General features: G+C 38.5%; 1 protein-coding gene and 1 long non-coding RNA gene across 9 annotated transcripts in view; one reads left to right on the forward strand and one right to left on the reverse strand.

Moving 5' to 3' along the window:
* LOC141380254 (uncharacterized) overlaps positions 1 to 14,288 on the reverse strand; it is a 28,793-nt gene that overhangs the window by 11,320 nt on the left and 3,185 nt on the right. The window contains exons 3-5 of one of the 7 annotated variants that reach the window (XR_012397954.1): positions 8,663 to 8,908; positions 6,610 to 7,176; positions 3,983 to 4,261 (exon numbers count right to left, since the gene is read on the reverse strand). The exons of 1 other annotated variant lie outside the window; for it this stretch is intronic. This is a non-coding gene — a long non-coding RNA (uncharacterized lncRNA). Of the gene's footprint in view, positions 1 to 3,982; positions 4,262 to 6,084; positions 7,177 to 8,662; positions 8,929 to 14,288 lie in introns of those variants that run through there. 5 more of the 7 variants (XR_012397952.1, XR_012397950.1, XR_012397949.1 and 2 more) reach the window with 5 other exon arrangements.
* LOC100002570 (E3 ubiquitin-protein ligase TRIM35-like) lies at positions 3,891 to 13,908 on the forward strand. Of its 2 annotated transcripts, XM_073937628.1 has the most exons (6): positions 3,891 to 4,441; positions 4,642 to 4,737; positions 6,686 to 6,916; positions 6,994 to 7,016; positions 7,090 to 7,208; positions 12,812 to 13,908. In XM_073937628.1, exons 1-6 carry the CDS (start codon positions 4,049 to 4,051, stop codon positions 13,414 to 13,416), a joined length of 1,467 nt encoding a protein of 488 aa, XP_073793729.1. In that variant the 5' UTR covers positions 3,891 to 4,048; the 3' UTR covers positions 13,417 to 13,908. The 2 variants fall into 2 exon arrangements, with proteins under 2 accessions (XP_073793729.1, XP_073793730.1); XM_073937629.1 differs by lacking the exons at positions 3,891 to 4,441; positions 4,642 to 4,737 and adding an exon at positions 4,960 to 5,100 and having other exon boundaries at positions 12,812 to 13,898.

Below are 14,288 nucleotides of genomic sequence, written 5' to 3' on the forward strand. Positions count from 1 at the left end.
CTCATTCTATGCTTTTTAGAAACAACTGTGCAGGTGTGTTGAGGCAAGTTGGAGCTTAAATCTGCAGGACATCAGCCCTCCAGGACTGGGTTTGGGCATCCCTCATCTAAACAGGGGTCAATGCATGTAAAGATATTAGACACTTTTAATGCTTCCAAACAGTTTGCTGCAAAAGTGCACATGTGTTAAGGTAGTACATTATGAGGTGATTTACCTTCTATGTGTGATTTGATTGGACGGGAATCACAGGACTGATTTTTCTAATCCACATAGACAAGTAAAAATAAAGTGCAGGTTGAAGGAAAGTAGTGGAGTAAAAGTACTAGTACAGATACAGCACTAAAAATGTACACAAGAGGAAGTAAAAGTACACATTTATAAAAAGACTTAGTAAATTACAATTCCTGAGAAAAACTACTCAATTACAGTAACTTGAGTATTTGTAATTAGTTACTTTACACCACTGTTCACAACACACGCAGCGATCTCAGATCAGTTCATCCAGACATTTTAATCTGATTCGCGAACTTGTTTGGAGATACAAATTAGCCAGAGATCAGTTATCAAGATTAAAGGATCCAGGATCTGCCAAATCATCTTAGATCATTTAAGCGAGGTACGAAGAACAGACCCCAGACCCCCAGTTTTCTGTCTGTTGTTTTCATCATGACATTCCCCATGTACTCCTTTGTTCCAGTTGCCGCCCCTATTTAGTGTTCATCTGTTCCACCTGTATTCACCCCTTCATTATCATCATCCACTGTGTATTTATAGTCCTGTGTCTCCCTCAGTCGTTGTCTGGTACTTTCACTACGTTGATGTCTGTCTTCACTCCATGTGCTTCCTGTGGTCATCTCCGTATATTTTGTGAATAAATATACATGTTTTGATAATCCTGAGATCCCGTGCCTTCTTCAAGTGAACCCAGGCATTACATTTGTTGACTTATTTATGATCAGCAAATTAGATTCTTTCTCACTCTCTCATGCACACACACACAAATTAATATAGTTTTTGTGTTCTTTTGTAAACTGCTGGTGAAATTTCTTCCAATATTAAAAACAATCGTTATTAAGAGAATTAACCATTTTAAGACTAATATTATTAGCCCCCTTAAACAATATTTGTGTTAAGATTGTCTACAGAACAAGCCACTGTTAAGTATGAAAGAATAATTATTATGGGATTATAAGTGAAGAATAGAGCATTTGTATCTGCACTTAAACTGCTTCCTAACGCCTATTAATGTAGAGTTAATGCTTAACAGAGAATGATTTCACTATTTGCTTTATAGATGATTTGTAGTGTGTAGTTATTATATAAGTTTATATAAGTTTTACAGATGTTTTTAGTGTTTTACACTTAATTCTTGGTCCCCAGTGCCAGTTTCTATCTCAAGAGTTGAACTTGCGGCTGAACTGTCATAGTACAATGCATCGTTTTGGAAAAAAACGATGTTGTGACGACTGTTTCTAAAAACCCATAGTTTCTCTGTCGCAGATCTATGGCTTGAGCCATGGTAGTTGTAACGTAAAACGCCCATTATTTCGCTCTAAACGGGGTGGAGTAACAACTTCTTTTGAGAAAAACCCCATTATTTCTTTGTGCAAATTTTATTGTTTTACAAGCACATGCATTTAAAATAAAATTCTATATTAATTTGGCTAAAAACATGCACTCGCTTTCCATATTAACTGAAATGTTTGTAAATGGCACATATAGGGCCTGTGTTTGCTTTACTAATATAATTGAGAAGTTGAACATTACATATTCAATTCTAAAACATAAAATCACTTACTAAAGCTAACACGGATTCTAATATCATATATAAATCATATACATAAACAATGAGGCAATTTATTAAAAAATGAAATTTAATATTTATTATGAAATGAAAAAAACCTACTTTAATAATATTAATGATGATGCTGTTAATTATAATTAATATTATTATTGATATTAATTAGGATATTGTTTTTAATTATTTTCAAGTCTACTTTTACAATTTGACACATTCGAACCACTGCAGAAATGTTCTAACCAGCAGGCCCTTGTCATATACAGTACAGATACCTAATAAATAACCCACTATAATAGGTTCATGTCAGCTCACAGTGCAATAATGTTAACAAGCATACAATTGGGCTTCAATAAAGCATTAGGATATATTTAATTAAATGATTATTAAATGCTGCACAAGTATTGTTCATTTTTAGTTCATGTTAGTAAATATTAAGACTTCAACTCATGTAACCTAATTAAAAAGTGACCATTTAAATGTATGCCTTTTGAGTATTTGACTGTACTCCAGATTGAGACTGCATGTATAGTTTAAATGAATGATTGCATGCTGTAAAAGTTGCTATGTATTTATAATAAAAGAAATAATGTGGTGTTTATTGAATAAATTGATACAGAGGCCAAGTTTTGTATTAGCATTGTGTATTTTTATTAGAAAAATTTGTTTATTGCTATAATTATGGACTTTATATGTAATTTCTTTTTAACTTGTGTTGAAATGTACTGTAAAAAGGGTTTTTAAAGAGCCCATATAATACATGAAATAGGGTCATATCTTGGTTGTAAGGGTCAAAATGCAAGGTCAAAAAACACTTTCATGGTCTTATAATCTGCATTTATTTTTACCTAATTATCCCAGCGACTCCCATATGAATCATTCAGCGATTCAGTTGTTCGCCAAACACGAAGCTTATCTGTGCTGATTGGACTGATGACAGCCTGTTGCGATTGGTCGACACTGACAGCTTTCAACGCGATACAGAGTGAAATGCCTAATGTGAAATCTAATCAACATTATAAAAGTAGTCAGAGTTCATACACACTTCATAGTGTAAGGCGTGGATTTTGGCTGCCAGTGTGTGAATGTAAATACAGACGATGGACTTGAAAATACTGATGACTAATTTATTGAGCAAAAACTCCCAGAACTGGAGAGGAAATCTCCTAGCCCGTCACACTCTACCTGCTCTTTTATCACACACACACACACACACACACACACACACACACACACACACACACACACACACACACACACACACACACACACACACACACACACACACACACACACACACAACACCAAAATAAAAGTCCTTAACAGAAACATTGAAAGCATTGGGTCCCTAATAAACGTATAACTGAAGAGTATGGGATCGGTTATAAATTGAAACTCTAATTTGATTCATAAATGACAAAATTGACCCATTCCTAATTAGAAATACAGTATACATTTGATGGTCAGATTGGAGTCAGTCAAAACTGTTGTCAGATTGAATTTGGAGCGGAAAACAAATATAAATCCAAATTAATGACAGAATTCTTTTCAGAAGTGCTAGAAAAGGCTAACACACACATAACCTTCGGAATCTTACATCTTTATCTGAAAAACTGTATGTACGTTGAACGCAAGCCAAAAATCACGAATAGGGTCTGCTGTATGTCAATCATTGTTGTTTATGTGGCCGTTCACATCTTTAATATAAAATCACACGGAAAACTTCCTCTTTCCATCAGTTGCAACTTACTGGCATACACCACAGCAAACAAGAAATGATACTATTGACAGTGCCAAAGCAACGTTTCTAAATATCAACATTAACACAGCTTCAAGCACATTCAAACTCTGAGATCAAATCTGTGTGAACGCATGCTCTATAATGTCAATTAATAATACAAACACATTGTTTTTCTTGAACAATTATTGCTTTTTTAAACTATATTACATGAGTATGTCTGCATTTTGTTCTTGTGTTCCTGTTTGATTTGGTGCACAACCTAAAGCACCACCATAAACGGCTCCAACCACTGAAGCACTTCCCAGAAAGAGACTCTCAGTATTTCACTTTCTTCATGCCAAACTTCCCTTTTTCTGGATTTCTGGACAAAATCAAACAGCAATCAGCAATCAGTGAAGAACAAAGACAGAGATCATTTAGTTTTACATACCTTTGCAGTTCTTTTTTTATTAATAAAACATTCAGAGAGTGAAAGTAAAGTTTGGACTGCTGAATCTCAAACAGAGGAAATGGCTTCATCAGCTGAATATGATTATATTTGTCCTGTGTGTCAGGATATCTTCAAGACTCCTGTTATTTTATCATGTGGCCACAGTTTCTGTAAAGAGTGTCTTCAAGAGTTTTGGAAAATCAAGAATACTCAGGAGTGTCCCGTCTGCAGGAGACCCTCAATGGCTGATCCTCCAGTTAATCTGGCTTTAAAAAACTTGTGCGAGTCGCGTCTTGAGGAGAGAAATGAGAGACGTTCATCTGGATCAGAGGAGATCTGCAGTTTACACGGCAAAATACTTAAACTCTTCTGTGTGGAGGACAAACAGCCTGTGTGTTTAGTGTGCAGAGATTCAGAAAAACACCTCAAACACACATTCAGACCCATCAGTGAAATGGTTTCATTCAAGAAGGTAAGGCTGGTTTACGCTTAAGAATAAAGATTTAATAATTTGATTCATTTAGCATTCATGTGAAATTCATAAAACTCAATTTGCAAAAATTGAAACTCATGACTTACTACAGGTTTTGTTGTCTGGGGTCAAACATTATGTATTGCAATGACTGTAGCACAATTCTCTGGTGTCTTATATGTTTTCACTTTAAATTCTAGGAGGAGCTCAATACAGCACTGAAGCTTTTACAGGAGAAACTTAAACGTAATGGAAACATGAAAGAAAAGTTGGAGAAAACAGCTCGATACATCAAGGTGAGGATTGATCAGCACACCCGGCTCATACTGTGTGATTTTGTAGCTTATTAAAATGTAATTATGATTCCCATGTCACACTGTAGGACAGGTTTTGGAAGTTCACCACAGTGGTTTGAAGTGGTCTCCTATTAGATTTTTGTGTGATTCTCGTTGTGAGTCACACTGCAGGAAATCCTCTGAAATCTTTTGACAAATCAGGGAAATTTAATTGCAACAGCCGATTGGCTGTTGATGGACATGTCAAACACTGTACCATTTTAGTGATTACTTGCTGCCAATCATCTGTTATTTATAATAAAGCACTGTGAGAGTAATGCTAACTCAAGAAAAATGGCAGAGTCAGAGAATTCCAAATAACAGGTACGTTTGCCCTCACGATATTACTTTAATTAGTGTTTAGTATTAAGCATAGACTGCAAAATATTTGGGCGTAGTATCTGTGACGTCACTCATAGGTTTCTTAAGAGTGCAAATGAAGCTACAAGTAGGAGCGGCCAACCATTGCCATGTTATTAGTGCGTGATCACACCCACGGCGGGATACCAAAAAAGGGCAAAGAGGCAGAGAGTGAGCGGAGCTACAGACACCTGCTGGCATTTAGCTTGGACCTGCCTTAGAAACACCTCACTTTGGGAGAATGCTTAATACTTTATCACCTGCGACTCGTTTGTGTTCTGACCACTTGTGCTTGGTTGTATACTATATCAATAAAGTGTTTAGACTTTTAAAACACTGCTGTAACACATTGAGCCACTAAACATAGTTCTTATGACGTTTTTCTACAGGAGGAAAACGCAAATTACGTCCAAACACTTCAGATATAGTCTGTGTTAGTTAATGGAAGACTATTGATGAAATCCAGCATAACACTGTATGACAACGCTTCAGATGACCGTTCTACAGTCCACAGCTGGAGTGCTTTACAGCTCTAAAGAATATTATAAATGATAAATGATCTTAAATAAAACAAATGCATTAATAGAGATGGTTTACAAGTATGTAACTTTACTCACATGGAGGCCACATGAATGGTTTGTGAGCACAATTAAGTGCACACAGCATCCCATATCATCGGATAATTGTAGGAAATAATCCCAAAAGACAACTGACTGTGTAAAGCCACATAAGACCAAACAAAAATAGGATGAATATGCCGAAATCAGTGGCTAATCTGCAGGAGTCAGCTGAGGTTAGACGGTGACCAGCGAGACCTAGCTGTCACTCAAGTGGCCACGCCCTTAATTATGCAAACTTAATATAAAGGAAACTGATGTGACTGATAAGTTCTAAAAAAATTCACCCCCTTACAGTTGTCATGAAGGGAAATATTAGCTTTATGAACCAAAATTTTTCTTTGTAGCAGGCTGTAAACACCTTTTTTTCTGCTGTAAAGTTGGCCATTCTAACAGTGGACTCAACTGAAATTTGCTCTATTATGGAGGCAGGACTAGCAGAATTTCGATAAATTGCAGTTTCAATTACTTCCGTTTTGGCCTCCCGAGGGAGGTTGCCGCCTGGTATTAAGCCTCTGTCTGCAGCTAAATGTTTCGAGGTGGGTGAAACTGGGAGATGGCAAATGATAATTTTATTGAATAGCTTTTCATCAGGTGAATTCAGAATTAACACTATAAATATTCATGAGTCTGACAGTTACACGTGCAGAAGATGTTTTGGATAATTAGAAGCTCAGGTTAAGAGTATAAACCTATTATATTCATTAAAAAATCCAAAGGGGTCATATTCTGTCCTAAAACTGACCAGGCAGACCAAAATGTATATCCTACAGACTTAAAACTGTGCTAGATGGCACTACATGACATGAAATACAAGTCATAGTTCTTCATAAAGTTACATCTGTAGTTCACTAACCCACATTTCCCCCATCAGTCTTCTGTTGCTCCAGAAAGCGTCTGAGATGACTGAAGTGAATGTGGTTTGATTTCAGGCTCAAGCTGTAAACACAGAGCGTCAGATTAAACAGCAGTTTGAGAAGTTTCATCAGTTTCTCCGAGATGAAGAAGAAGCTACAATCACTGCACTGAGAAAGGAAGAGGAGCAGAAGAAGCAGATGATGAAGGAGAAGCTGAAGGAGATGAACACACACATCTCAGCTCTTTCACACACGATCACAGACACGGAGGAGATGCTGAAAGCCAATGACGTCTGCTTTCTGAAGGTCTGATTTCAGATCAGTGATTGATTGATTGATGATTGATTGAGTTGTTGATGATCAGTTGTGTGTTTGTTCTGCAGGAGTTTCCAGTCTCAATGGAAAGGTGAGTGATCTGCTGGTTTCTCTGCTTCTGAAGTCAAAGCCACTGCAGTTCTGACTCCTGAATGTTCCTCCAGAGTCCAGATCTCACAGCCGGATCCACAGATGCCTTCTGGAGCTTTGATTCATGTGTCTCGCTACTTGGGCAACCTGCCGTTCAGAGTCTGGAAGAAGATGCAGGACATTGTCCAGTACAGTGAGTCTGAGCTCTTACACACACACACACACACACACACACACACACACACACACGCACACACACACACACACACTGAAGATCATGCAGGTGTGGTGATAAACAACAGAGAACTACTTTTACAACAGTTACATTCACAGTATTTGTGGTGTCAGGCACTTGACATACTAGTTTGGGAGGTGACTCCTGTCTGTGTGACAGAATAGCACCCACGCTGTCACGGTTGTGGTGGGGAAAAGGGGAAAAAGGAGCGAGGACTCAAGTGCAAAGAAACAATGGGTATTTATTAATAATAAAATAAAAATAAAAAGCAAAACAAAACTACCCCGAGGGGGAAAACATTAACAAAACTCACAAACTTGGCTCAACAAGAACAAGGCAAGACTGGATCAGGAACACGGGGAGTGTAGACAACGAACTCGCAAAGGACTGAAAACATGAGGGGGATTATAAAGCAAAAAGTAAATTGACACACAGGTAAACACAATTAACTAATAATGGGTTAACAAGGAGGGTGGGACTAGACAATAGACGGGAGAGCGCATGACACAGAGAGACAATACAAGCCATGCGCTCACATAACACAACACTGAAGCACACGACAAAAGCACGTGACCACAATGTAAACACCGAGCCACGTGCTTTGACAAAAGACGCAAGACACGAGCACACGATGAATAAAAAAGCACTCACCGCGCGCTCACACACGCAGCGTGCATGCTTCATCCCAGCGCCGACCAAAACCGAAACCAACAAGACTGAGACGCTGGGAATGAAACACCACGCTGCTGACAAACGAAAAAACAAACACGAGTACAAGAGCGCACGCGTCTGAGGGACGCAGAGCGCGCGCGCGGCCGCGTCAAGCAGAAGCGCGCACACTCTGCGTACACCCACGACGGCGCGCGCGCACACAGAGACAGAAACAGGACCGGACATGGGTAGTGTCAGAGATCTGCCACCAAAACAAGAATTTACAAGACCAGAGTGGCAGAACCCTGATACACGCTAGTATTTGAAGCATCCACTTTGACAATAAAGGGGTGCTCAGGGTTGGGGTTTGTGAAAAATGGGAGCTGTGATGAACCGTCTGTAAAAATTGGCAAAACCAAGAAAGCTTTGTAGTTCTTTTAGGGTCGAGGGCTTAGGCCATTTAGGGATTAAGTTCACCTTCCACTCATCCATGGCCACACCTTCATGACTAATGATGTAGCCCAGAAACGATGTAAATGTGTGGCGAAATTCACATCACTTAGCTTTAGCATAGAGTTGATGTTCGATACTCTGATACCCTTGAAGAACATATCCATCATGTATGTCCTTCGCTCAAACAGGACATACATGATGAACATGTTCTTCAAGGTTATCAGAGTATACTAGGATGTCATCTATATATACTTTGACTCTGCGATTTAGGAGATCTCTGAAAATGTCAGTAATGAATGACTGTTTACCATATCAAAAGGCATGACCAGGTATTCATAATGCCTAGTGCTTGTGGAGAAAGCAGTCTTCCATTCATCCCCCTCACCAATGTGGATGAGGTTGTGTGCACTTCGCAGGACATGTTTGTTGTAGTATTTAGCAGTTCTAAGCTGTTCCAAGGTGGCAGGTACAAGAAGCAGTGGATACCGGAACATGATAGTTATCTCATTGAGACCTCAGAAATCAATGCATGGAAGAAGTCTTCTATTTCTTTTCTGCACAAAAAAAAAAAACCCTGTAGAGGCCGGAGAGGTTGAAGATCATATGAAGCCCTTTTTAACTCCTCATTGATGTAATTTTCCATGGCCTCTGTCTCAGGTTTTGATAGGGGAATTATCCGTCCTCTAGGGGCGTTGTCCTTGGTAACAGATCAATGGCACAATCATACCTCCGGTGTGGAGGAACTTTAGTGGCTTTGATTTTGCTAAAGGCCAGAGACAAGTCACTATATTCAGGTAGGAGGTTAATGTCAGAATTAGCTTTATCAGAGACAGCGACAGATCGAACAGACATAGAGGAGAGATGGGAGTGATACATTCAGGAAAGCAGGTGTCATTCCATTTAATAAGTAGTCCCGTTCTCTAGGAAATGTCTGGATTATGCCTTAGCAGCCAGGCTAGTCCAAGAATTATGGGAGTGTGAGGTAATACAAGGATGTAAAATTGGATTATTTCTGTGTGAAGAATACTGGTGCGCATCTTAAGTTCTTGTGTGAGATGTGATATTTGTCCAGATCCTAGTGGGCGTCCATCTTACACTGTTAAAGGACAGCAACAGCGAGTTAAAGGTATGCAAATTCTTAAGACATGAAGTTTCCAGCAGCTCCTGAATCTAACAATGCTTTGGTTGTCTGGTGGCCATTTGTCTAAATAGTAATGGGTATGTCCACACACATCGGGATTCAATGGATGCAAAGAAAAACTCACTAGATCTTTGGAACCAGGGCTTGGTCGTAAAGGACACAAAACTCGAAGATGGTTGGGTTGATCAGAGTATAAACAAAGACGTTGTGTTAGGCGATGATTTTGTTCAACAGAGGATATATGATATGAGTTTGCTTGCAAGGGTTTGGATTCATCAGTGGCAGGCAGGGACGGACATTCTGTGAAAACTGTGGGGAACATGTCAATGTCGAGCTCTGACGAGGTTAACAATCTGAAGGCTAAGTTCTATAAACTGATTCAGATCCTTCACTCTGTTACGACATGCCAGCTCGGATTGCAGTTCATGATTCAATCCTCTACTAAACAGTGATTTGAGTGTGTCATCCACCCGCACAGTCTGTTCAGTGAGCGTGTGGAAGGTGAGAGCGTATTCAGCTGCAGTCATATTCCCCCTCGATAATTCTAATAGCTGATCGCCGGCGCGGTTCTGAAGCGCCTTCACCATTTCCTCAGTGAGTGACGCCAGGAGTTTTAGCTGATGTTGGTGTGTGGCGAATTGACTTGCCTGTGTAGATAATGCTAAAGACAGGTGAGTGACAGCTGCTGGCGAAGGATTAGGATCCATTTTGCAGGTTTTTATTAAGATTAGTATGAAAGGCAGTGGTGAGAGACCGGCGTACACGATTAAGCAGGGTAAACAGAATTGTGGTCAAACAACAGGCTAATGGTCAGGGCTGGCGGAAAACAATCAGAATCCGAGATCCGAATAAGCAGTGCAAATGGCAGGCAGCAAACAATCATAAACGGTAAGAGGACAGGGTCACAACAGGAAAGCCAAAATAAGGTATAAACGCACAGAATTATCAATAGCTATGTTTCCATCCACCTATTTATATGCACATTTTGCTTAAGCGCATAAAAAAAGGTTGATGAAAATGCCAAGATGCGCATAAATTTAGAAAATGCGCATAAAAAACTGATGCGCAATACTGAGTAGGATAAACTTTTTATTCGATAAAAAAAAGATGCGCATAAACTACGATGGAAACACTTTTACGGCACAAACTCCAGCATTCGCATTAAAAAAGATCATGTGATTCTGTTAAAAAAATGTGTGTGAATGGACAAACCAGCAGGCTAAGCACACTGTAAAACATCTAAAGTGTTGTATTGGCCATTCTAAAACGCCTTACCGTTTCAGTATTAGTGTTATTATGTTATTAATGACCTCAAGAATCAAGAGCGTCTGTGCTTCGCATCTGACACCTTCAAACGCCATTGTGCATTCAGTGCTTGAGGCGCAAGTCATTTATTAGATGAAGAAAAGATTGACGCAGCTTCTCCTATCGCAGCAAATTCCGTTTTCACTGTTGATATTTGGCGCCAGATAGTCAGGAAGTGACGATTTTGATCGCTTTCACTCGCTGGATGGAAACGCAGCTTTATTTGCATGTCTTTCATGCGATAATCCAGTTTTGCGCTCAAAGTTCATTCGCATTTTTTGATGGAAACATAGCTAGTGAGATGCAAACAAGACTTCGGAGAGAGTGAAAGAAACCGGTCTGCTTAAATAGATGGTGGAGTGTTCTCAGCTGGACCAGTAATCATTGCAGGTATGGGGTAGATGGGAAATGTAGTGAAGAGTGAGCGATGAGACAGTTAATAATAAGGGAAGGGTGACCTCTGCTGGTCAGAAGAGGGAATAACGGAGTTTGTCTCTGTGACAAGTTTATTGAACTTTATCAATTGAAGCTTAAGATACTCAAGAGTTTCACACATTTTTCACACTTTCAGTGTTTCTGATTGTTTGACTAATTTTATTCTTCTCCAAAATCCGATTTTCCCCTTGATGGACACAAATGTTTGAACCCAACATCTTGGGCTCTATTTTGTCGGTCCAGGCGCAAAACGCAGGGCGCAAACACTTTCAGGTCATGACAGAATTTATTTTTGCTAATACAAGGATTGAAAAATCAGCTTTGCGCCGTGGCGCATGGTCTAAAAGGGTTGAGTTTATTTTCTTAATGAGTTATAGGTGTGTTTTGAGAATAAACCAATTAGAGTCTCATCTCCCATTCCCTTTAAGAGCCAGTTGCGTCGCGCCATAAGCGCATTTACTATTTACATAATGTAAAGTAAGTGTAGGTGGAAAAACTGAGCATTTCACAAGCAAGAAAACAGAGCAAGTTTCACTAGCAAGTTAAACAGAGCATCTGCAGCACGAGAATGAGAGATAAATTATCTACTTTCACTTTCGCTCTTGGATAGGGAAACCGTTACGCACAGACATCAATTAGCCTATAAATAATTCATTTTGTTTGTTAAGCGCAAATATTTGTGTCAAAACTATTTCTAAATTCAGTTTTAATTTCCAGCAAACGAATAAATGAACAATAATAACGAAGTGTTTAAAAACCTGTAGTTATATCCTAAAACACATGGAGTGCCCCATATGGTCTAAAACCTGACAGGTGGGCAAATCTAAGCTTGTTTTTAATAAAACAAATATAAATATGGATATAATAAATAATACTGCTAATAATAATAACATTATACAAAAGCAGATTGTTATGAATGAACTGAAAAAGCCTCCCGAGATGAAGAAGACATAAAAGCAGTGATTTTTCATATTTATGTGGGCTAGAAAATAATATGTTTTGTAATATTTTAATCCTTTATATTTATATTCTATATCTATTCTTATCATATCCTATATATATCCTTAATATTTAATTTTTTCCTATGTAAAGATATTTGCCTATTGCTCTCTTGTGTGTATTAAGCAGTGTGTAAGCGAGGTGCAACTCTGCGCTGGAGTTTAGACCGGGTTTGTTTTGGTCTAATGAAAAATCTATTATAGTTTCTCAAAATAGCAACGCGCCAGCGGTCCACCTCAGAACACCTTCCTTTTAAGACCAGAACGCCTATGGGCGAAAAAATTAGCTAAATGAGCTATTTAAACAGCGTAGCGCAACGCCTCAAAACGACTCTTGCGCCAAGCTGAAACTAGCAAACAGCTATTGCGTCGCGCCTTGCGCCACATTGAGCCGGGTGTATGTTAGGGCCCTTAATGTTTGACTCTGACGGCGTTACACACTGATAATAAAACTAAGAAGACTGACAGTGATGAGAAAAAAAAAGTCTGATGTGTTTGACGATCATAATTGAAAATAATCTGTATTGATCATTTTATGAACATCAGAATAACAGCAGCTGTTGATTGTGTCTTTTCAGCTCCTGTCATCCTGAATCCAAACACTGCACATCCAGAACTCGAGCTGTCTGATGATCTGACCAGAGTGACAATCAAAGTAGATATACTACCAGGTGTTGTGGGTTTAAGCACTGCAAATAAATATCTCAGCCTGTTTGATGATCTGATCAGTGTGACAAACCGAGGAAACAAACAACTACTTCCTGATAATCCAGAGAGATTTGACCGTTGTCTCTGTGTTTTGGGTTCAAAAGGTTTTAACTCAGGAAAGCACTGCTGGGTCGTGGAGGTTAAAGAGAGTCAATACTGGACTCTTGGAGTAACAACAGCATCAAACCAGAGGAAGGGAGGGGGTTTCTTTAACTCTAATGTCTGGAGTGTGTATAAATATCAGTATGGACAGTCAGGGTCTAGTTTTTGTATTAAACAGGCTCTTGATCGAGTGCGAGTTGATCTGGATTATGACAGAGGAACAGTGTCTTTCTCTGATCCAGTAAATAACAAACATCTACACACTTACACAACCACCTTCACTGATACTCTCTACCCTCTCTTCGGTTGTTATGAGAGTTTTTTCGCAAACACTTCTTCCTCTCTAAAGATTTTACCGTTCAGTAGAATCTAACTAAGGATCTGACAATCCTTGTATGTGTGTTGCTTCAAGAAAGTAACCATTTATTGCTGTTGTGTTTTATTTTCATTTGTTTATATTCATTTATTCTTCATTTAATAATTGTATTTAATCAAATGATCATTAGTCATTTATATAATTATAATTTTATTGATCATTAGTTAATGATTTGATTATTATTATTATTATTATTATTTGTCATTTTATTGATTTTATATTTTATTATGATTGTTTTGCTGTAATTATTGCTTTATCATTTCATTTTTTCCAAGTCGTTACAATCTTCAAGCCACATGTTTTCAAGAATAGGGGATAGGAGAATGTCTCTATTTTAAGCTCTGTAATGTCTCTTATAGTAATTTTCCATTGCTGTTGCTTGTGGTATAATAACACTTGTTGGATATATCCTTGTCAGATGAAGTCTGAGCATTGAATCATACGCAGCTAAGTTTGTTCAATAAACTCTGCTCTTTCTTTATCATCGTTACTTCATCTCCTGCTTCTGCTCCTCGTTGGTTTTCTCAGTCAACTCCTATATTGATAGGAGACTGTTATTCAGCTGAATACTGGTTAACATTGGGTATTGGGCGACTCCACTAACCTGTTGTCTAGATCAGGGCCGGAGTTCAGCCCTGGAGTTTCAAGCCTCAGACCGGCCCACCTCAGTTCACGACTGACTATATTAAAATAACGTTATTTCCAAATCAGTTTGTAATGGCACTATTACGTCTTTTTTAAGAAAACAGCTGCTTTAGAACTTCAAATGCTCAACAACCCAAACAGTATTATATGTCTTAACAATAAAAATGAAAAAAAAAAAAATATATATATATATATATAAACTACTCAGATGAGGTTCAAACTAG

Source organism: Danio rerio, chromosome 22 (assembly GCF_049306965.1).
Source record: "Danio rerio strain Tuebingen ecotype United States chromosome 22, GRCz12tu, whole genome shotgun sequence".
NCBI lineage: Eukaryota > Metazoa > Chordata > Actinopteri > Cypriniformes > Danionidae > Danio > Danio rerio.